The following is a 24,180-nucleotide window of genomic DNA, read 5'->3' as shown; positions in this document are numbered from 1 at the left end:
AGCCCTCTTGTATAAACTTACGCCATACCTTACCTCATTGTTAACCTTCAGACGTATAGGTTACCAGACCTGGACTCCGGGATGACCCTGGAAATCCCTTCAATCTCCACTGAGTTAGGTAAATCTGATTTTTGTTTTTTTGCGCCTCACGTGGAATCATCTCAAAGCGAGCAGGGTTGGTGGAGTTGGTGCCTCTAGGGCAATTCTGGGAATGTTAGAGGGCCTTTTAACTGAATAATGTGTTTGTTTCATGTAATTGTGTTTCTTTAATGTGTTTTGTGTTTTTTTTTCATGTAATTTGTCATTGATGTGTATATAGATATGTATAGTGTAATAGTTGTTTATTGATGTTTTCAATCAGGGCTCATCTGTGAAAGAGGCTGTGGTCTCAGCATGATTCCCTGCTTAAATACAGTTTAAATATAATAAAAATAAATTAAACATCTGTTTCCTAATCAATGAAAATGAATTGTTCCTACAGACAGTGAGTCACGCGGCCGTGGCTTGCTATATAAAGCAAGCAGACAGGCATCGAGGCATTCAGTTACTGTTTGATTGAATGTTAGAATGGGCCAAATGAGTGACCTAAGCAACTTTGAGCATGGTATGATTGTCTGTGCCAGGCTCACCAGATCCAGTATCTCAGAAATGGCCACCCTCCTGGTGTTTTCTCGCACGATAGTGTCTAGGGTCTACCGAGAATGGTACAACAAACAAAAAACATCCAGTCAGCGGCAGTCCTGTGGGCAAAAACAGCTTGTTGATGAGAGAGGTTGAAGGTGAATGGCAAGAATCGTGCAAGCTAACAGGTGGGCCACAAACAGACAAATAACAACGCACTACAACAGAGGTGTGCAGAACGACAACTCCTCAATCCTTGTCAAAGATGGGCTATTGCAGCAGACGACCATACCGGTTTCTACTCTAATCGGCTAAAAACAAGACGAGTGGCTCCAGTGGGAACGCGATCACTGACACTGGACAATTGGACAATTGAGGAGTGGAAAAACATTGCCTGGTCCGACGAATCCCAGTTCCTGTTGTGTCATGCTGATGACAGAGTCAGGATTTGGCTTATGCAGCTTGAGTCCATGGACCCATCCTGCCTGGTGTCAACGGTTCAGGCCTGTGGCAGTGGTGTACTGGTTTGGGGAATGTTTCCCTGGCACACATTAGGTACCCTGATACCAAGTGAGCAATGATTGAACGCTATAGCGTATTTGAACATTGTTGCTGACCAAACCCAATAGAGCATCTTTGGGGTGAGATGGAATAGGCTGTTCACAGCATGAATATATTGCGTGATGCCATCACTTCAGCATGGACCGATATCCTTGTGGAACATTTCCGACACCTTGTAAAATCCATGCCCTGAAGAATTCAGGATATTCTGGAGGCAAAGGGGTGTCCGACCCAGTATTAGATGGATGTACCTAATAAACTGGCCGGTGAATGTAAGTATTTTTATGTAAGCAATATTTACAGTAACAACCCCTGTTTGTGCATGGCCATTCAGTTCCGCTCAAAACATCTTGAAATGTCTGATGGTGCCCAGATCATATCTGTTTACAACTTCTTTGGCACCCTACAGGACCCCAAGGCTGGTATTATTTGGTTAGTTAGTATTTGTATAATTCACGTATAATTCATACCATCTTAAAGGTAAAATCACTTCCCACTGGGCAAAAACTGATTAAATCAACTTTGTTACCACGACATTTCCACAAAAAATATAACATGTGATGACGTTGAATCAATGTAGAAAAGTGATTTGGATTCACAAGAAGTCATCAATGTAAGGGAATTTCATACCTAAATCCAATGTCATGGTGAATTTGTATTTTATTTTCCATTAGTTGACAACTCCACAAAATGTATATCAAAACTAGACGTTGAAATGACGTCTGTGCCCACTGGGTTGTTTTCATCATTTGGCTGCTTAGATTGAGCAGCCACAACAAAACATCATGTGCCTAGCAAGAGACAACAATAGTGACACATGTCAATATTTAGCCAGCATATAGTGATGAAAATTATGCCAGTTTGAATTCTTGGACATTAATGCTCCGATGTTAACAACTACAGACCAGTATCCCTTCTTTCTTTTCTCTCCAAAACTCTTGAACGTGCCGTCCTTGGTCAGCTCTCCCGCTATCTCTCTCAGAATGACCTTCTTGATCCAAATCAGTCAGGTTTCAAGACTAGTCATTCAACTGAGACTGCTCTTCTCTGTATCACGGAGGCGCTCCGCACCGCTAAAGCTAACTCTCTCTCCTCTGCTCTCATCCTTCTAGACCTATCGGCTGCCTTCGATACTGTGAACCATCAGATCCTCCTCTCCACCCTCTCCGAGTTGGGCATCTCCGGCGCGGCCCACGCTTGGATTGCGTCCTACCTGACAGGTCGCTCCTACCAGGTGGCGTGGCGAGAATCTGTCTCCTCACCACGCGCTCTCACCACTGGTGTCCCCCAGGGCTCTGTTCTAGGCCCTCTCCTATTCTCGCTATACACCAAGTCACTTGACTCTGTCATAACCTCACATGGTCTCTCCTATCATTGCTATGCAGACGACACACAATTAATCTTCTCCTTTCCCCCTTCTGATGACCAGGTGGCGAATCGCATCTCTGCATGTCTGGCAGACATATCAGTGTGGATGACGGATCACCACCTCAAGCTGAACTTCGGCAAGACCGAGCTGCTCTTCCTCCCGGGGAAGGACTGCCCGTTCCATGATCTCGCCATCACGGTTGACAACTCCATTGTGTCCTCCTCCCAGAGCGCTAAGAACCTTGGCGTGATCCTGGACAACACCCTGTCGTTCTCAACTAACATCAAGGCGGTGGCCCGTTCCTGTAGGTTCATGCTCTACAACATCCGCAGAGTACGACCCTGCCTCACACAGGAAGCGGCGCAGGTCCTAATCCAGGCACTTGTCATCTCCCGTCTGGATTACTGCAACTCGCTGTTGGCTGGGCTCCCTGCCTGTGCCATTAAACCCCTACAACTCATCCAGAACGCCGCAGCCCGTCTGGTGTTCAACCTTCCCAAGTTCTCTCACGTCACCCCGCTCCTCCGCTCTCTCCACTGGCTTCCAGTTGAAGCTCGCATCCGCTACAAGACCATGGTGCTTGCCTACGGAGCTGTGAGGGGAACGGCACCTCAGTACCTCCAGGCTCTGATCAGGCCCTACACCCAAACAAGGGCACTGCGTTCATCCACCTCTGGCCTGCTCGCCTCCCTACCACTGAGGAAGTACTGTTCCCGCTCAGCCCAGTCAAAACTGTTCGCTGCTATGGCCCCCCCAATGGTGGAACAAACTCCCTCACGACGCCAGGACAGCGGAGTCAATCACCACCTTCCGGAGACACCTGAAACCCCACCTCTTTAAGGAATACCTAGGATAGGATAAGTAATCCTTCTCACCCCCCTTTAAGATTTAGATGCACTATTGTAAAGTGACTGTTCTACTGGATGTCATAAGGTGAATGCACCAATTTGTAAGTCGCTCTGGATAAGAGCGTCTGCTAAACGACTTAAATGTAAATGTAATGCCCAGGACAGTATAAAAATCTGACATTTGGCTCAAAATGTCAAGCAGGGAAAGAACCTAAATGGGCATGAACTGAGTGAGTTTCATCACAAGTAACTTGTTTCTGTTTGGAGATACTCAAAATGTTACAATTGCCCCCTATTGGAATTGCCCCTGGTCTCCCCCACAAACATTTTAATGTCTCAAAGAGGCTATGTTTTCAGAGTGGCTATTAGTAGATCAGAGAGGATATGAATGTGGCTGGACGACACTGCATGCATTAGTTTTCCCTTTCTCTGTGACGTGTGAATGACAAGTTGATTCTTTCCCTTTGAGTACAAGACCGCTCCCATGATGGGCATGGAGGGAGGAGCAGGGCAGATACTGAGAGACAATACTGTGATGTCCAGTGAGTGACAGGCCTCGCCCTACGATAACCCCCGACTGTCAGTTCTGTCCCAGTGAGCAGAGGGCACTGGGGACCTGTCTCAGACACAGCCATCCCATAGACAGGGGCCCAGCCCTCAACAGAGACCCCTGCATCAACAGCCAAAGTGCATGTATACTCCCTGCCAACAGCTGTCATATTTACCTCAGTGTGCTGTTAGAAATTCTATGCTATACTGCTGAGACTGCTGCTTTCTTTATCCTTTTCTTTTGAAAACATTTACATCATCATAAAAAGATTACGTATTTTGTTCCACTGCAAACTGTGTTGCAAGAACTGAACTACAACCCAAAACCACAGTAGCCACAGTAGGATGAAAACACAGATGATCATCAACTAACCCTCAATAAAGAGGCTGGCGAAACAACCCACTTGAGAAAGTAAAATATATTGTTTCTGACGTTATTACTGAGTAATTCACAGACCACATTTTTCCTTCCTTGTCTGCATTTGTCCTTCAAAATATTTATTTTTGGTTGTAAGTCTTGATTACAGCTCATTATAGGTGACATGGTTTTAGGGCTCTATTCCATCCGTATCACAGAAGTTCAGAGTTATAGTGTGATTGACATTTAAAGGCAATGTTCCTGAGATAGCAGAGACCACATTCACGGTAAATGCTGCATATGTCGTCTGAAACGGAAATGGCCTTTACATTTCTATCACGCAATCTGTAGCGCTTCACAGATACAGACTGAACCCTCAGTGGCTATTAAAGAGACCAGTATGTTCATCGGCTCTAACAGCACAGTGGCCCCTCACTCTGGGAATGTGCCCACCCTTCACTTTGGGCACTGCCCCCTCACACTCTGGGCTCAGCATGTGGAGACACTCTGCCTCTAGGACAGGAGACGGGCCTCGGTCTTCTCCACAACTCATAGCAGATGGAAGCTGGCCGAATTGACGGGAGACGGGCCTCGGTCTCCTCCACAACTCATAGCAGATGGAAGCTGGCCGAATTGACGGGAGACGGGCCTCGGTCTCCTCCACAACTCATAGCAGATGGAAGCTGGCCGAATTGACGGGAGACGGGACTCGGTCTCCTCCACAACTCATAGCAGATGGAAGCTGGCCGAATTGATATTCATGAGCACCTGCATTGTACCGCTCCCTTTTGTCCCCTTCTACCCCTCATGTGCATTGACAGCCCCCTCCACTTTCTCCTCCCTTGTTCCCATAAATAATCGGCTCAATTGCGATGTGACAGCCAGAGGCGCACAACAACAGGCTGATGTCACCACTCCTCTCTCTCGTGGAGGCTTTAATAAGCAAGTACCCCCCGCCATCCTCACAAGCTTCACTTGCTATTGAAGGTGAATAATGATGTCTGATTGACAATGCGTCACCTCTGTGGGGAGTCTGCAAGGTGAAGGGCAGGTCATCTGTCAGTCCTGACAGGGCACAAAGTGTGGACAATAATGGAGGATTTGTGTTGCTTGAAAAACAGAGACTTGGAGCCCAAGGTGGAATAAATCAGGACAACTTAAGTAAACAAGAAAATAAAGCAATTCATCTGAGTCCCTACAGCCATGGACAGGGTCAGTGTGAAAACACCAATAACTAATACAGCACTCTGTGGAAACATTATGCATTTAAATCAGGCATTTTCTTGAGGCTGAAGCATTGTTTTAAAATATCATTCTCAGACTTCAAATGAGGACTTTTTATTGACTGTTATTTCTTCACACTATGCTTGTTTTTCTCAGTCTCAAAGACTGAGTATGTTCAGCACATCCTAATGACAACGATGAACAAAAAGTGATGTTTGAAGACATCACCTAGCGTTGCCCCACCCACTTAACTTTGCCCCACCCAACTCTTCCTAGACCATCTGTCAAAGGCATAATACCATCCATTTAATTGCACCTGCCATCTTAGCAATGCATTAGCTGTCCATAAACCCATGTTCCTGGAGTCCATTCTATTCCTATATGGAGCCCTTGACTGTCACCTCAACCACAGCACACAGATGTACCTTTTATTAGTACGCGTTTCCAGGGATTAATACAATTCCTCCAAAAAACAACATTCCGGTGACATCATTGGCCTCTCAGATTCCAGGAAGGGAACAGAGGCGGTTTCTCATTACCTGGTAAAGGACAGATGAGGCACTATGTCCCTGGAAAGGTCTTTTCTCAAAACAGTGCCATTTGAAACGTTCACTTCATCCCTCCTGCAGCAATTAGTCATTAGTTGACATTACATATTTCAGTTCAAATACACAGGTCTGAAGGATAAAACAGCTCACACATGAATCAAAAATCGAACTCGTTCTTGCATCCTTCCATATTTACCTTCAGCAATGATATTCCGTAGGCAATAAAGGCTACTTCCATTGAACCTAGCAGTCAAAGTTAGCTCTTAACAGGGATCAGGAGCTGTCCCACTGTGTGGCGCTAGTTTAAGCCTGTTGCATGGAGACAGCAATCCAGGTGATGCATCAGCCCATAGCAGGAAGCCAGAGGCAGACATGGGTATCAGGGTCTGTGGGGGTTGATGGATGGCACTGGAGAGCCAGCCAAACCAAGCCATTTACACTGTAATAAATTTAATGTTTACGGCTGCCCACGGCTCTCTGTACTAGCGGACATTTCTTCTGGTGTCAGCAGCACATTATCATATTTAATCGCCCCCAGTAACCTACACTAAATGGGTAGGAGATTGAAGTGGCCATCAGTCCATCTTCGTAAGTATGATTTACATCATAAACAACAAAAATCAAGATATTTATGCACCTGTTTATTAAGTCCTTTCAAACTCTGAAAGCTTTATTGATTTGTTTTTTTCGATAGCATTTTATTTAATGTAATTCTTTTACGACGACATAAGTGCTCTGCAAACCTTTATCAGAAGATCCCTGAAAACAAACGGACCTCCTGTTAAAGCATGAAGAGGATACGGTCATAACATGGCAGGCATGCACAATGAAAGTGCATGGTGTTATCTAAAGCATAGAATTCTGGTTCTTTTTAATAAGCATGGTTAACAACTAGAAATCTTTACAGTTGTGATCATACTTCAAATAAACGACAGATCATGAATGGGAAGAGGTACATAAAAGACTAAACCCTCACACGCACACTCCCACAACGTACAAGTACACAAGCATACACTTCAGACATTAAACATATGTATGCACGCACAACTACAGCATGGAGTTTGGTAAAAGGAACATTGCTGGGGTCTCTGATCGACACCAACTGCAGACATTGAGCTAAGAATAAGGCTATATTGCAGGTTGTCATGAAAAACCATTTGGACCTGAAAAGATTGATAGAAAATACATATGTTTCCACTAGTGGTTAAGCAGCCAATTGATTAATGGTAAAAAAAAGCAAAGCTGACAAATGTAGAAATAGCAAAAACTGGCCAAGTAATATTTAATACAATTTATAGTTATTTTCATGTAGCAACTCCCCTTATGGACTATACTCAAATGGATCAAAAATAAGCTTCCTTGTACAAAAAGAAAATAAAAAACATGGTAATAAAAATAAAGAGTGCTGTGTAAATATATATTCATATTTATAAATTTAACTGTATTTACAAGGAGATTGTAATATGAATGAAATAACTGACCACTGCACCAACATATACAAGGTAGAGTGCCTTCAGAAAGTATTTACACCCCTGGACCTTTTCCACATTTTGTTGTGTTACAGCCTGAATTTAAAATACATTAAATTGAGATTGTGTCACTGGCCTAAACACAATACCCCATAATGTCAAGTTAAATAAATGAAAAGCTGACATGTTTTGAATCAATAAGTATTCAACCCCTTTGTTATGGCAAGCCTACAGTCTAGGAGTAAACATTTGCTTTATAAGTCATATAATAAGTTGCAATAAGTGTTTTAACATGCTTTTTTAAAATGTCTACCTCATCTCTGTACGCCACACATACAATAATCTGTACGGTCCCTCAGTCGAGCAGTGAATTTCAAACACAGATTCAACCACAAAGACCAGGAAGGTTTTCCAACGCCTCGCAAAGGGCACCTATTGCTAGATGGGTAAAAATAAAAAAGCAGACATTGAATATCCCTTTGAGCATGGTGAAGTTATTAATTACACTTTGGATGGTGTATCAGTACAAAGATACAAGACGTCTTTCCTTACTCAGTTGCCGTAGAGGGATTTCACCATGAGGCCAAAAGAGACTTTAAAACAGTTAGAGTTTAATGGCTGTGATGGGAGAAAACTGAGGATCAATAACATTGTAGTTACTCCACAATACTAACCTAAATGACAGAGTGAAAAGAAGGAAGCCTGTACCTGGGGCGGCAGGTAGACTAGTGGTTAAAGCATTGGGCCAGTAACCGAAAGGTTGTTAGATCAAATCCCCGAGCTAATAAGGTAAATGTGTTGTTCTGCCCCTGTTCTGCCGTCATGTTTCTAGGCCGTCATAGTAAATAAGAATTTGTTCTTAACTGACTTGCCTAGTTAAAATAAAGGTTAAAAAAATATTCCATAACATGCATGCAAGTAAAACTGCAAAATAATTCAACTTTATGTCCTGAATACAAAGTGTTATGTTTATGGCAAAGCCAACACATCATGGAGTACCACTCTTCATATGTTCAAGCACGGTGGTGGCTGCATCGTGTTATGGGTATGCTTGTCATCGGCAAGGACTAGAGCTTTTTGGGGGGGATAAAAATAAGCACAGGCAAAATCCTAGAGGGAAATCTGGTTCAGTCTGCTTTCCAACAGACACTGGGAGACAACTTCACCTTTCAGCAGGACAATCATATAAAACACAAGGCCAAAAATACACTGGAGTACACTGTCCAAGATGACATTGAATGTTTCTGAGTGGCCTAGTTACAGTTTTGACTTAAATTGGCTTGAAAATCTATGGCAAGACTTGAAAATGACTGTCTAGGAATGATCACGAATAACATTTTTAAGAATAATGGGCAGATATTTTACAATCCAGGAAAGACTAACAGTTGGAATCACTGCCAAGTTTGATTACAACATGTATTGACTCAGGAATATAAATACTTATCTAATCAAGGTATATTAGTGTTTTATTGTTCATATTTTTCCATAATATTTTTCTTCCACCTAGATATGACTATTTTGTATAGATCGTTGACAATAAATGATAATTCAATCGATTTTAATCGCACTTTGTAACAACAACATTTTGAAAAGGTCAAGAGGTGTGAACACTTTCTGAAGGAACTGTATGACTGTCCCTTGTTAATATATTCTCTGGATTTGGTCTTAAAAGCAAAATAATTTCATTTATTATTGATGAACATTGGAAAAATACAACAGACAAAATCCTAACTCAGATCCATCCAATTCATAATTCTTTCAGTTTAGTACGGTCTGTTTATCTTGTTCCATGGAATGCCCAAAGTGGAGAAATGAGTCTTTCTTTCTCCTGCACCGTTTGACACAAAAAGAAAGACAATCCCAGCAATACAAAGTGCCCCGAAAACATATCCACTTCAATCACGAGCCAAGAAACTGCTGCAGTCTTGAGTCCTTGATGCCCAACCGGTACGTTTAAAAGTTTCAGACTTAAGCTTTGTCCCACTCTCCACCAGTGTTTTGCCTAGTCTCTGGGAGGGTTGGGAGAGTTCATACCAGGCCAGTGGTGCAGAGAAGGAACGACAGTAAGAGGAATGTCAGGGTGTTTGAGGGGAGTGAGGTATCAGCGCTTCTTGAGGGCCACCCCGTTGGAATGGGGAGGGAACTTTGGCAGGCAGGGCTCCTCAGCCCCAGCATCGTGGGAGAAGACAGAGTCCTCGCCAGAGGAACAGGTGGAGCTGCGAGTGTCAGGGTAGCTGGGGGAATACTGGTCCAGAGGCACAGACAGCTCCAAGTACTCCTGCAAACACACACAGATGGGATTTATGAGAGAGGATTGGACACACTGGCCAGAACACAGTCATATATCTGTCTTTGGATATCATCCATTTCACACCCACATACAGACAAGTGGCTTAAATATCAAGTAAACACAACATTTTACCATGTAGCATTTGGTTCTGACAGTAATACAAGGATGTGAGTTTATCACCTTTGTTGACTCTGTGTGAACTGCTGAGGCGTGCTTAATGTGGAGACTCACCTGGTTGGACGTCATGGCCAGGGTGCGGTCCAGGTCTTCCACCAGCTGTTTGAACGTGGGCCGGTGAGAGGGAACGGCATGCCAGCAGTCCCTCATCATCATGTATCTGGGAGGGAGGAGAGAATAGAGAGGGAGAATAAGAGAGCGGGAAAGAGTCCTAATTCTGCTGCTGGCTTGCCTGTCTTTTTTATTATCAGAGGTCAATGTCGTTGCAACAGCTGCATCCCTGTGCTCTGGGATAAACCCACCGCGTCCATTCTAGTGATAGAACACTGAGGAAGGAGGCTTACAGTTCGTGAGTGCAGGTGGAGGGCTTGTCCATGCGGTGGCCCTCCTTCAGCAGCTTGAACAGCTCTTCTACAGGGACCCCCGGGTACGGCGAGCCCCCCAGGGTGAAGATCTCCCACAGCAGCACCCCAAAAGACCATCTGCAGATACAGACGGACAGGAAAAGCCCCATTAGTCAACACACAGGTCACATCATACAAGCCACGGGTATCTGGCCAACTTCTGCCCATTCCAAATATGGTAAATATGTATTTCGTCCATACTCACACATCACTTTGGTGCGTGTATATCCTGTCAAATAGAGCTTCTGGGGCCATCCACTTGACTGGTAAACGACCCTATGAGTTAAATGCTAGTGTAAATTGGCAAATTGACACAGGAGATGGAATAAGGTCAGGGGAAGCAATTATCACATTGATTGGCATGGCTGAGGTAGGTAATTAGTAGCACACTGACATTGGTGGTCTTCTTATAGTAATCAATATGGTGGATATCTCTGGCCAGGCCAAAATCTGCGATCTTCATCACGTTGTCCTCGGTCACCAGCACGTTGCGGGCAGCAAGGTCTCGGTGGATACACTGTACACAGACACACATAAGAACAAGGTCCAGGCGTCCTGGTACATTCACTGCATCTTTACTGGGTACTCTATACTCAACTGTGCTGATGTAGGTAGAGTCGGATCCTGATGTTACCTTCTTAGAGGACAGGTACTCCATGCCGCGGGCCACCTGGTAGGCACAGGACACCAGGTCTTTGATAGACATGTTCTCTATGGGCACCTGGTCAGGGTTGTAGCAGTACTCCATGCCTGGTGGCCGCCGAGCTCTCAGGTACTCCCGGAGGTTTCCCTTGGAGGCATACTCCACAATAACATAGAGAGGGCCTGGGGAGGGAGACAAGGGTGCACTCACTCCTCAACGCCACTGGAGGAAGTGACATTTGAAATACCCTTTATGGTGCGGCAGGGTAGCCTAGTGGTTAGAGCGTTGGACTAGTAACCGGAAGGCTGCAAGTTCAAACCCCCGAGCTGACAAGGTACAAATCTGTCGTTCTGCCCCTGAACAGGCAGTTAACCCGCTGTTCCTAAGCCGTCATTGAAAATAAGAATTTGTTCTTAACTGAATTGCCTGGTTAAATAAAAGTCAAATTTTTTTTTTTTTTTAATGGTGACACCTAATGCAACAAGACAGACTGACAGGAGCACACCATCTTTGCTGTCAGAGAACAGCATTTCCAGCGGTGAGGAGGGATGTCACTGAGCGGTGGAGGGGTCATGGTGAGAGAGTTAAGCTCTGAATTATAACCAACAGCTGTATCTTTCTCCTAACATGCCAATGAGTGCGAAGAGTAATGGTGTATTCTGGACAGCTATTTTGTGGTCAGGGAAAAACACCATTACAAATCAAGGCATTAAGAATTTACAAGCTGTAACTAAAGAACAAGAAAAAGAAACCAAATGTCTGTTAACACTTGTATGCCGTGTGAAGAAAAAAACACATTTCTCCATCACCATCTATAGTAAGTAAATGCAAAGACTTAAACATTTTGCCAAAGATGAAAGTTTGTATGTCAAACAGGTCTGGGTAATAAGGTGTGAAATGCTAACAGATTCCTACAATAACGGACTGGAAGTTCTCAAGGGACCAGACAGGACAAAGAGCAGCCTCCTGTGTTCTGCTACATGATATTTAGAACAGAGAGCTTTCCAATGTTCACAGCAGGGTCAGAGAAGGCTAATGTTCCCCCCCAGCAGAACACAGCTCATGGTGCCAGGGTTTGTCAGTCAAGATTTGAAAGATATGGCAACCCTGGCAGCAGCTGTGGTCATCTCAAACTGAGAGCTCGGAAGTTGGTGTCAGAATCCCCTTACTCATACCATTACACACATTTCTGCATGCTGATATGATCATGCTGTGCTTTTTGTGGTCTTGTTAAAGAACTGAACAACGCAATGGTCTAAAAACACATTCCCAAAACACTCACTCCTCTCTCCAAACCGAAACATGTTTTCAGCCTTTCTGAATGAAGGATTTGAAGGGAGTGTAAAAGTGTGAGACTTACCATCCTGGGTACAGGCTCCCAGCAGATTAATGATGTTCTTGTGCTTCCCAATGATCTTCATCATCTCCATCTCGGAGATCAGATCTGACAGGTCTTTCTCTGTAGCATCAGCTGAGGGGAGGGAAAAATGAGACAGAAATTAGACTCATTAGAACAAATCACCCAACCCTGAACTCTATGATTGGCAAATCAAAAAGAGTTCTCATGTAAAACATCCCAGTTCTGTACAGCGCAAAGCACACTGCTTTGCAAAATGATTTCAAAGTAAATTTACATACCCTATTTAAAAATGTTTCAAAAGGCACCAACTGTAGGGGAAAGTCTTTCAGAGGGACATGCAGGTAGGGGGGAGGGGGGGGGTGAAGGCAGCACTCTCTGGGGGGAGGCACTTAAAAAGTACCAAGCAATAAATGGATATTTTCCTACAACCCACTCTTCACAGTTTTATGAACCCTGTCATATATCCAAACCCAGGGGTTCTCATAAATGTTTACTCTGGTCTCCCATTTGCACAGTGGCCAGGAGCCAGTGGCAGATGCCTCTTATGTCTGTGCATCACAGCACTAAGTAGAACTCTCCTCCCATCCTGTAATAGCAGTTGTGGTTTTCTGCTCAATTCTGTACTCCTTGCATTTGAAATAACTTCCCAACATGCAGTATCAGCAACCCAGCCATGTGCCTAAATCACAGGTTTGATATGGTTTATGAGAAGAAGAAAAAACCTTGACTTACATTTGAGCATCTTGACGGCCACTTTGGTGACCCTGTTTGGCTTCTCTTTGTCCATCCCTAAAGCCTCTCCCATCACCACCTGGCCAAAGCAGCCTTCTCCCAGGGGCTTCCCAAGCACCAGTCTAAGTGGGTCACAGGGATAGGAAAAAACAAACAAATGTGAGATGATTGAAACAGACAGGCAATGCTCCCATTCAAAGGAGTGTGATGTTATGTCTGTATTTAATAGGTGTGTTCCAGTCATCTGTGTACCTGTCTCTGGGCAGCTCCCAGCGTGGGTCCTGGGGCAGCTCGTACTCAGACACCCCAGACAGCATAGGAGAGCCGCTGGACGAGAGGCGGGAGGGGCGCACCAACATCACCCCGGAGTGGAGGGAGGAGCTAGAGTCCACTGACACCTGTAATACAGAAGCCTGCCGTTACTCTCTCATAGTGGAGCCAGGGAAGGAACAACAGAGGCAGACAGACAGAAGGATATCCAGTGTGTGGACAGAAAATTATTATGTTAACCCTTCTAAATGTTACTTAAATAAGTCTGATGACACAAAATGTAACAACTAAAACTACTTGAATCCCAGTGGAAGCAGATAGCAGGATGAGACGAACACCTGTCCTCTACTCATACCAACCTGACTCACCTCATGGGCCTCTGAGGAACCAGCAGCTCGAGGAATTAAGGTTTTTTATTTTCACAAGATAATGAACACTTCCATTTGATAAGAACAAGTGATAGGAATACGTTAAAAAAATATATTAAGATACCATAAAGATTACACTAAATGGGATGAGAAAGCAGAAAAGGTATAAAGATGTCAAACCCCCTATCTACTTTCTGTTACCTGTCTGCGCAGGGGGATGCTTTTAGCCAGCTTGTGGACAGCCAGCTGACTGTTGAAGTCACTTTTCTTGGACGAGGTGCGCATCTTGATGATGATGGCCACAGCCACCATGACAGCAATGAGGAAGAAGCCCACACAGTAGATCAGCACTTCCAGGTAGGTTTGGTTGGGTGGTGGGGAGCGGGGGACTGCTGGATGAGGGCAACGCGATGGGGGACAATAGGTCAGCCACACAGGGTCAAATCACACAACAGAGGTCCATGCATTCTCAAATATCAATCGGACTTTCACAACAGGCATGTAACAAAAACACTGAACACACACACACAAACACACAAACACCACCCTGATACATTCACTAAGACCACTCAGCTGACATGTACAGAAAAACAGAGCCCTTAACACCACTGGCACAGAGAGCGGAGCACAAACTCCTATTGTGGCACCATAACCACTTCTTTCAGGCATAGGGTTTCACTCCACATTCTTTGCCAGTTTGACCAGCAGCCATAGTCTCTAGTGGCAGAGAATGGCCAAGTCCTCTTGAGCTGGGACAAACCCAAATAATACAGAGCCTTGTGCAAACGGATGAGCATTAACACGGATGTACATTAAGTTCAATCTTAGCTTCCTAAAACCATCTTATTTTAATGTATTTATTTGTGTGTGCAAAGGCTCGGTTATTCAGGACAACGCGTGTTAACATCACAGACAAAAACCATGCCACTCCACACTAATACAAATTTTTCAAACATACACTCATTCATAAATGTAATATATATATATATGTTATACATATAATGTGTTCAGTAGTTTAACTTAAGCTAATTATGTATTTAAAGTAAATGTCCCATTCTGACTTCCTTAGAGCACATAAAATGGTGGTTCTGCATAAAAGCCCAGTTTGGTTTTAAAATGGCGGCTTGTGTGGTGATTGTTGGTACAAACAATTGTCATTATGATTCCCTTGTAATTCAGACATTACAAAATGTGACATGGTCTCTCACTCTGAGGATCAAAACTACCTATGTACTGAAGACACAAAAGATAAAATGTTTAATCTAATTATCTCCAAAATGTTACAATATAGTTTAAAATTAACATATTGGATGTTTCTTTTTACCTCGCTTTCCGAAAAACACCAGAATGACACAAACACCAGCAACACAAGTGAGCTGTCCTTGTGTCTTGAGGCTGAATGACAAGCAGCTTGATAATTGGACAAATGCCTATTCCAACCCAGAAGAATGGGCCGTCCACTACAGTGAGCCAATTATCAAAGCTAGCCTTAAGAGCAGGCTTCGTCCTCACAGCAGGAAATGACATCAGGGATATATGTCATTTGTAGTGCTTGTCAGAAAACATCAGCCTCACACAGAATCAAATGTAAACACCAAATTGAAACCAGAATGGGAGAGACAAGTTGGAGTGAAACACCAACAGTACTGCCAAACAACCCCTTCTGAATGGAAAACTTCATCTTAAGGCAGTCAAGTAGAAGTGCATTGTAAAGTTACCCGTTAACCATTTGAAACAATGTGGAAAGCTGACAAATGATTATGAAATTGGCAGAGGAAATGGTCATTTATGTAAAAAGGGTATGAAACACCTAAACTTTCTGATTCAGGAGTTGTCAGTTGAGGTAGATTTTATGGGTCAGATGGGTTGTTTGGCATTCTGTGATTTCTGGGAATCATTTCTCAACATGGACCATACCATCCCGTCCAGAAAGGTTGGATGAGCATGGAACCATGCTGACAGGGGAAGGGAGAAGGTTAGTATCACAACTTGGCCTGGCTTCCACACACATCCACATTGCTCACTGAAGTAGGGTCTACAGAGACCATATTCAGATAAATGTGGGCAGTGGATGGTCAAGCCAAAGTGGAGAGGGGGGGGGGGGGAGGAGATCAGAGGAGAGAACCATTGATACCTTTAAAAACGATCAACCATGCAGAGTGATGAGAGAACCCGATAGAATTGCCCGCCAAGCAGGTATACTCCCCAGCATCATCAAAAGACACATTCCTCAGTTGGAGGATTTCCATTTCCTTGTCCGTGGTGTTAAGGCCAGCAGTCTAGAAAAGAACAATGGAAGCAGACCCAACAAGAGGCCCAGAGGAAAAATGGAGGCATGAGTAAAAGATTCTGAAAGGGAAAGACTTCTGGTAGAGGAGGGGACAGGACAGAGGGTGGGTGGGGTGTTCATACTCCCCTCTCAGTCCAACACCATCCCCCCCCAAGAGTAAAAACCCATATCTGCCCTCCAGTCAGTTAGTGGAGGAGCTCGTTAGGTAGAGACCGCACCGCAGCACTGAACCCTTCACTGGACCATCACCATTTGAGAAGGAGCAGGGAAGGACATCCCATACCCTAAAGACTCATCTCTGCATGCAAGAGATGGGCTACATGGAAAACCCCTCAGCAGAGCACACACACTCAGGGTAGCGGCAGGGTAGCCTAGTGGTTAGAGCGTTGGACTAGTAACCGGAAGGTGACAAGGTACAAATCTGTTGTTCTGCCCCTGAACAGGCAGTTAACCCACTGTTCCTAGGCCGTCATTGAAAATAAGAATTTGTTCTTAACTGACTTGCCTAGTTAAATAAAGGTTAAAAAAAAAAAAATTACTCAAGGCCACACACACTTCACTATACAACAAATCCACAAGACAAACAGCAGGAGCTCAGGGAAAGGCTGAGTAAGACAGCTGAAAGTAGGGGGGGAGACAAGGCAGTAATAAGAGAGAGGCAGTCAGAGATCTGAGCAGAAGACTTTGAAGGGCGAGGGAGTGAAAGTAACAGCAGTGGATGGCAGGAGAGGCCCTTATTAGGAGGGCACGGGAGAGGCATGGGGCAGGAAAGAGAAAGCAGTCCAACATAAAGCAAGACTAAACACATTCAACCGCTCTGCTGGGAATTTTCCATAGTGTAATTTACAGTCAGGAGCACTGAGGCGGGATAGAAGGAGGGAGGGAGCGAGGGAGGAGAGAAACAGCTGAGGCCATCCCTAAACAAGTCCCTAGGTCTCCAGGTGGCCCTAGCAGCCCCTGGCTGAGGATCTCTCTATGTGCTGCTACTGCGTGGGGCGGTTACCTTGGGCCTCATGCCTGACGATGGTCAGCCAGGCTGACTGATTGGCCTCTCCTATATAATTGGACACTTTACATATATACTCCCCGCTCTCCTCCTCAGTCACATTGTAGAGGGTCAACACCTGAGTGTCCGAGCTATTGACCCCAGAGTGCTGCAAACAAAAACATGTCATGTGCAACAACAAATCAAGATGAGGTTGTAACAAATGTCTCTGTTGAATGAGATCACAATCATTTGTTAGCATCGACTTTCCCCTCTCAAGCATAGACTTTTACAAGCCACAGAAAACTACTTATATAGAGGGATAAAATGTACATTTTAGTCATTTAGTAGACACTTATCCAGAGTGACTTACAGAAGCAATTAAGGTGCCTTGCCTTTCACTAAGTCGGCTTGGGGATTAGAACCAGAGACCTTTTGGTTACAGGCCCAACGCTCTTAACTGCTAGGCTACCTACCTGCCACATCCTCGAAGAGGGATACTATTTGCCATCCTTTGCCAGACAGTCTTGAAGGGTTATAATAGACATGATGCAACAGGAAATAAAAATGATACAAACTACTCAACAAAAACATGCGCTTAAGACTGTACTACACAATTTCATTGAATTCTAATACGGTTTGGCTGTATTACTACACAGTTGTACGTCTGCATTCCCCCAAGCATAACTTAGGGTGTCATCTCTTACTTAATGGAGGTTTTCACATTTAGTTCCTGACTGAACAGAACAAACGCAGCTATGTTGTGTCCTGTGTAGACTGGTGGTGGACCCAGTCAGTGCGCTAAGAGCCCCTACCTTGAGGACGCGGACGTAGGGTAAGCCATCAGGACCCACGCGACTCCCATTGACCTCGATGTGCTTCAGCCACTGGATGTGAGGCTGGGGGTCGCTGAACACCTTACACTCAAACGCCACATCACTGCCCACCACCGCAGTGAGATTGGCTGGCAGCCCGGCCTGCAGGATGGGTCTGTGTGGGGAACGCTCTGCAACGGATACACACAGACGCACGACAATCACATTAAAATACAAACATTAATAACAAAAAAGACACACAGCGATAACATACAAAGGCACACCTTAAATCACATACGAAGACACAAAGACATAGTCGTGGAGAATCCTAGCGGTCAGCGCAACAGAAATACCTTGGTAAAAGCCACCGTGGATTATCATTGGAAAACAACAGCAAATGATTAGGCTATGTTTCTAGTTCATTCCAGTAATGAATAAGCATTGAGGCATGGCTGATCTGGGAAAGTAAAAGACAACAGGAGGAGGACAGCTCTGTCAGTCTGGCCTTGGTAGAGGTTGATCTCAGGCCAGGTTACAAGGTTACCCAGATCTCATGTCCTTTCACTACTTACAGACGGTAATTTCACAGCCAGGGAAATAGCAGTTCCCCCAACTACTCTGCCGCCTGTATAATTGCTGCTATTTTTCCCAAATTACTGGAAACACAAGCTTGCAGACAAGTTTCGAGCCATTGCCCTGAGAGAGAAATGTTCTCCGGGTGCCATTTTGATGACTGATAACTTGCCAAACCATACTAATGAGCCCAGCATCTGGCAGGGAAACAAAATGTTCAGGCTTCATTTGCTTTCCTGATACAGAGATGAGTGTGGCGCTTCGCACACATTTTGTAGAATTACTCTGTCTGCAAAATGATCTCACAGTTGACCGAGGTTGGGGAGTGAAGTCACGCCAACACAGGCCCTGGCCGCAAATATCCCAGGAGACACCACTGTCTGTGGAGGTGGAGCTTTGATTTATAGAACCAATGGAGCATGAGTAAGTCACAGGGCAGGTCCAGGATTAAATAATAATTGCACCTTTTCAGACAGCTTCATTGGCAGGGCCACAACGTAAACAAGGTTAATAAAAAAAAAATGCTCATTTGACAACAGTTCAGACCATATGACCCTCTCCCTGGAAAAAGGGCATACCATTACTTTGATTACCAGGGCCGAGTGTTGTAAACCATTAGCGATATTGAACCAACAACACACTTAAGCTACATAAATATCCAATTGATGATTAAACCAGGTGAATGGATTAGCAAGGAATTTCCCAGATAGAAATGACCCGGAGAGGAAAGAGACTTACCAACAACATCCAGCTGGTAAGTGTGGTTGATGCTTCCATGTTTGTTTTCAACTACACAGGTGTAGTTCCCCTTGTCAGATGGCACCACTGACTCCATGATGATGGTCCACATGTGTTCTCGAACCTGCAAATTGGAGAAGAGAAAAGGTCAAATATTTAGTCAGAGGAGGAAGTATTGAAAGCACTTCCAGGTGACAGCTGGTCCAACCGAAGCACTGAGACTTAAATAGATCCCCAAAGACCCAGACTTTCACAAAACGTCCTGTAACACCTACTATAAAACACTTTAGTGAGACACTTGTGTCTAGATGATAAAATAAGATGCCAGCCAGCCTGACAAGCCAAGCCTGATACAACACTACTCATTCATAAGTTCATTTCTGGAATTATTATTTTCTTTGACATTGGGGTGTACATAACCTCTCAAGAGCACATTTAATTTGTCATGCTGCTAGTTAGTTATTTATACAAAATGGGGGAACATTTACGAGTTCAATGATGTGTAATGAAATGCAGATCAAACCAAAATGACTTGTATTTATTTTAACATCCATGGTAAGGAGGAGGAACTTGCTATCAGGAGACTATTTCCCATGTCATATAAAACTAGATTGTGCTCCATTGCTTGAGGCACAGTACATTAATGCCCTCTTGGAAACGTATTGGAGCGGGGAAACGGTTTTCTTAGTGGTTACATGACTTGTCACAACCTGCTCTGGGAAAAAGTGTAGTTGACTATGACCAGGTTACATCCTATGCACATTTAAGGCTAAATCCTGTTCTCTATATTCCAAGTTATTATTTTTCTTCCATATATCTGACCAAGACCGGCAGTGTGTGATTAAACTAACAAACCTCTCAGGCAATGGCGACATCAAACATTCGTACACAGAGCCTGCGTTAAGGTTTCCCTCATTTAGCTTAAATGAGCTGGGGTTCCACAGCTGCTTTTGGCCAGATGTGTTGTGCTTGGGTTAATACATGTGGTCTGTGTTATTCCCCCTGCCTGCCCTCTCCATACATTAAGACTATATAAACAATGGAGCTGTGGTCATAAAACCAAAGCGCGGGGGAGGGGGTTTGGGCGGCGAGCCTCGTTCATAGACGTCCCCAGCTGCCCATCTAGACCTTTGCACCTTGACTGAAAAAACAGCAGCCAGATGGTAAAGTGTGCTGCGTGGCGGAGTGAAGGCAGCTGAAAGGAAACTCTTTAATGTGTCCCCGGTGGGGGGGGGCCGAGGACATGGCTGGACAACACCTTGATGGGAAGAGCAGATGCACAGGACCCTAGACTCCTACAACATCCCAGCACATCCTACATGAGTCTGTCGCAAGCCAACACACTCACCTTCGTCCGCACCACGGCACAGATATGGTCAACTTTAAAAGCCAAGCGCACAGTATACACATGCTATCTGCACCAGGGAAAAGAAAAGGAAACAGACTCATCACCACCACGCCCATTATTGTGAAATGTTTACCCCATCTCACTTCCTCTGTGACAGTGAGCTGTCCTGTCCTGCTCCCCAGCACTGAGATGGGGGAGATCTGCAGGATTTATTCCGTCTCCTCATTATAAACAAATTTCCTTTGAGAAGTTGGTTTTGCTATACGCAGAGAAATCTGGACTGAAAACAAATGCTGTAAACAGCAGATACCCAGATATGTTAAATGAGGACAGCCAGGCGTATTCTGCCTCCAGGGCTAAAATTGCCATCCTCGAGGCATGCTTTTTTGTGGCACAATCCTCCCGTTGTGGCATTGGATTTCACTTTGCATTGTTCCCTAGTCAGGTGTGACATGCCTCTAATGCTGGGGGTGGGGGTTGGTGATTTAACAGTGACGAGATCACCATCACACCTGCACTCATGTTCAGGGAGTTTGGGGATATTCAATTAGGATAATACAGTATGGTCTCTAGCCATCCAGTACCAAGAGGTGAATACAGGGAGGGGGTTTACCTTGAAGCCCCCGATGCGCTGATCCCTCTTGAATTCCTTGCTGTTCTTGAACCACTTGAGTGTTGGGGTGGGGTTTCCACTGGCCTGGCAGCGGAACTTGACCGTCTTACTGGCTGGGACAGCATGCAGCTTTTTCTCCATCTTCTCGGGCTGAGCCCACTGAGGGGCCATTGCTGAGGAACAATGGGGAGAAAGAGAGAACACTTAAAACACCTATTCTGACAGAAGAATTGACAACAATTGTGTGTGCAGGTAGTTTCCATCTGGCTTAGGAGAGTTCTATACAACGATCCACAAAAACAGTACAAGTCAAGTGACAATTTCCAGTTTTGCTTAAAAACATACAAAACTCCAGTATAGGATTGCCTAGTCTCTTGGGGCCCAAGGTCGTCGTCAGGGGTGCCCGCCACGCTAGCTGCTTACTTCCCTGTGGGCACATGGCGTTCACCAGACGGCAGTAGCCAGCTGACCACGCCTGACTGGCTTTATAACGCAGCGTAGACAAACAGTAATCAGGGGACGTCTGGAATGTACTGAGTTCAGTCACCAGTGTGACATTCCTTACTCAAGTGTAAACAGCAGTGTGGGGTGCTACTGGCCCTCTGAATCACAACTGTGAACAAATCACTCTTATATGAACAGCAAATGCCTAATAAGTGAATCACATATGAAATGTAACAGGAAACAGGGCTGTCATGTTAAGTTCAGGGCATTAACCTCAACAGGAGCAGAATAGGGTCCACGCCCAGACCTGGTCTACCATTCCAGTGACGGGTGGTAGGACTAGGAGGATCAGACACTTACGTAAAAGCTTTTGACTGCTAGACATCTTTGCCTCCTCTGAGGAAGACTCATCCTCCTCGTCTTCATCTTCAGAGGATGCCAGGATATCAACTGGTGAATAGGCAGATAGGACAATATATGTCATTTGACTTGGGCTTAGCTGCATTACCACGTACCTTGAATTGTTTCTCTCTACAGGACCAGTGATTTGTGCCCTCAGTGGTAGCTTTGACCTTACCTGTGACATTGACAGAGAAGTAAGAGCTGTGGTTGCCAAAGGTGACGCAGGTGTACAGGCCAGAGTCAGCCGGCTCCACCCCCTCGATCTCCAGCTGGCCGTCTCGTAAGCGTGTGTGCTCCCCGTCCACCACCACTGCATGGTCCTTGGTCCAATTGACTGACTCGGTTTTACAGCTCAGCTCCAGTCGGTCCCCAGGGTAAAGGGTGTAGCGCTCTGCTTGGATTTCCACAGGTGGCACAGGGATGACTAGGGTACAAACAGGGAAAGGAGTGAGGGCCTGATCACCGACAACGATAAGACTACAGGGAGGAGGTCAGAGACCTGGCAGTGTGGTGCCTGGACAACAACCTCTTCCTCAATCTTGTTAAGACAAGACAAAGGAGCGGATTTTGGACTACAGGAAACAGAGGGCAGAGCACGCCCCAATTCACATTAACGGGGCTGTAGCGGAGCGGGTTGAGAGCTTCCAGTTCCTCGGTGTCCACATCACTAAGGAGCTATCATGGTCCAAACACACCAACACAGTTATGAAGAGGGCACGACAACGCCTCTTCTCCCTCAGGAGGTTGATTTGGAATGGGCCCTCAGATCATCAAAATGTTCTACAGCTGCACCGCTGAGAGCATCTTGACTGGTTGCATCACCGCTTAGTATGCTATGGCAAGCTTGACATCCGACCGCAAGGCGCTACAGAGGGTAGTGCGTACAGCCCAGTACATCACTGGGACAGAGCTCCCTGCCATACAGGATCTCTATACCAGGCAGTGTCAGAGGAAGGCCCAAACATTTTTCAAAAGACCCTAGTCACCCAAGCCACAGACTGTTCTCCCAGTTACCAAACGGAAACCAGTACCAATGCACAAAATCTGGACCCAACAGGACCCTGAGCAGTTTCTACCCCCAAGCCACAAGACTGCTAAATAGCTAATAAATGGCTATCCGGACTACCTGTATTGATATTTCTTTGCACCGACTACACACACACACACACTACTGTCTATTATCTATCCTGTTGCCTAATCACTTTACCCCTACCTACATGTACAGTATATAGCTACCTCAACAACCTTGTACCTCTGCACATCGACTCAGTACTGGTACTCCTTGTGTATATAGCCATGTTATGTTCTACTCCCTGTACAGAGCCATGTTATGTTCTACTCCCTATACATAGCCATGTTATGTTCTACTCCCTGTACATAGCCATGTTATGTTCTACTCCCTGTACATAGCCATGTTATGTTCTACTCCCTGTACATAGCCATGTTATGTTCTACTCCCTGTACATAGCCATGTTATGTTCTACTCCCTGTACATAGCAATGTTATGTTCTACTCCCTGTACATAGCCATGTTATGTTCTACTCCCTGTACATAGCCATGTTATGTTCTACTCCCTGTACATAGCCATGTTATGTTCTACTCCCTGTACATAGCCATGTTATGTTCTACTCCCTGTACATAGCCATGTTATGTTCTACTCCCTGTATATTGCCATGTTATGTTCTACTCCCTGTACATAGCCATGTTATGTTCTACTCCCTGTACATAGCCATGTTATGTTCTACTCCCTGTACATAGCCATGTTATGTTCTACTCCCTGTATATAGCCATGTTATGTTCTACTCCCTGTATATAGCCATGTTATGTTCTACTCCCTGTACATAGCCATGTTATGTTCTACTCCCTGTATATAGCCATGTTATGTTCTACTCCCTGTACATAGCCATGTTATGTTCTACTCCCTGTACATAGCCATGTTATGTTCTACTCCCTGTACATAGCCATGTTATGTTCTACTCCCTGTACATAGCCATGTTATGTTCTACTCCCTGTATATAGCCATGTTATGTTCTACTCCCTGTACATAGCCATGTTATGTTCTACTCCCTGTATATAGCCATGTTAATCTTACTTGTTATTGTTATTCAGTATGTATTTATTCCTTGTGTCACAGTTTCTATTTTTTTATCCCTACATTGTTGGAAAAGGACCAGTAAGTAA

At 44.8% G+C, this 24,180-nt stretch overlaps 1 protein-coding gene across 7 annotated transcripts in view; it reads right to left on the bottom strand.

Moving 5' to 3' along the window:
• Window positions 1–8,731: 8,731 nt before the first annotated feature.
• The window catches only part of fgfr1a (fibroblast growth factor receptor 1a), a 43,287-nt gene continuing 27,838 nt past the window's right edge, over window positions 8,732–24,180 (bottom strand). For 2 of the 7 annotated variants that reach the window (XM_046350619.1, XM_046350618.1), the window contains exons 3-18: window positions 22,175–22,423; window positions 21,958–22,047; window positions 21,154–21,326; window positions 19,193–19,316; window positions 17,882–18,072; window positions 17,085–17,235; window positions 13,987–14,183; window positions 13,406–13,551; window positions 13,154–13,275; window positions 12,422–12,532; window positions 11,017–11,243; window positions 10,813–10,935; window positions 10,624–10,694; window positions 10,359–10,496; window positions 10,069–10,174; window positions 8,732–9,825 (exon numbers count right to left, since the gene is read on the bottom strand). In XM_046350619.1, the coding sequence (XP_046206575.1) occupies window positions 9,649–9,825; window positions 10,069–10,174; window positions 10,359–10,496; window positions 10,624–10,694; window positions 10,813–10,935; window positions 11,017–11,243; window positions 12,422–12,532; window positions 13,154–13,275; window positions 13,406–13,551; window positions 13,987–14,183; window positions 17,085–17,235; window positions 17,882–18,072; window positions 19,193–19,316; window positions 21,154–21,326; window positions 21,958–22,047; window positions 22,175–22,423 (2,396 nt within the window). In that variant the 3' untranslated portion in view covers window positions 8,732–9,648. Of the gene's footprint in view, window positions 9,826–10,068; window positions 10,175–10,358; window positions 10,497–10,623; window positions 10,695–10,812; window positions 10,936–11,016; window positions 11,244–12,421; window positions 12,533–13,153; window positions 13,276–13,405; window positions 13,552–13,986; window positions 14,184–15,925; window positions 16,071–17,084; window positions 17,236–17,881; window positions 18,073–19,192; window positions 19,317–21,153; window positions 21,327–21,957; window positions 22,048–22,174; window positions 22,424–24,180 lie in introns of all 7 variants that reach the window. The other 5 variants (XM_046350621.1, XM_046350623.1, XM_046350622.1 and 2 more) reach the window with 5 other exon arrangements.

Source organism: Oncorhynchus gorbuscha, linkage group LG05 (assembly GCF_021184085.1).
Source record: "Oncorhynchus gorbuscha isolate QuinsamMale2020 ecotype Even-year linkage group LG05, OgorEven_v1.0, whole genome shotgun sequence".
Taxonomy (NCBI): domain Eukaryota; kingdom Metazoa; phylum Chordata; class Actinopteri; order Salmoniformes; family Salmonidae; genus Oncorhynchus; species Oncorhynchus gorbuscha.
This window is presented reverse-complemented; position numbering and strand designations above follow the sequence as displayed.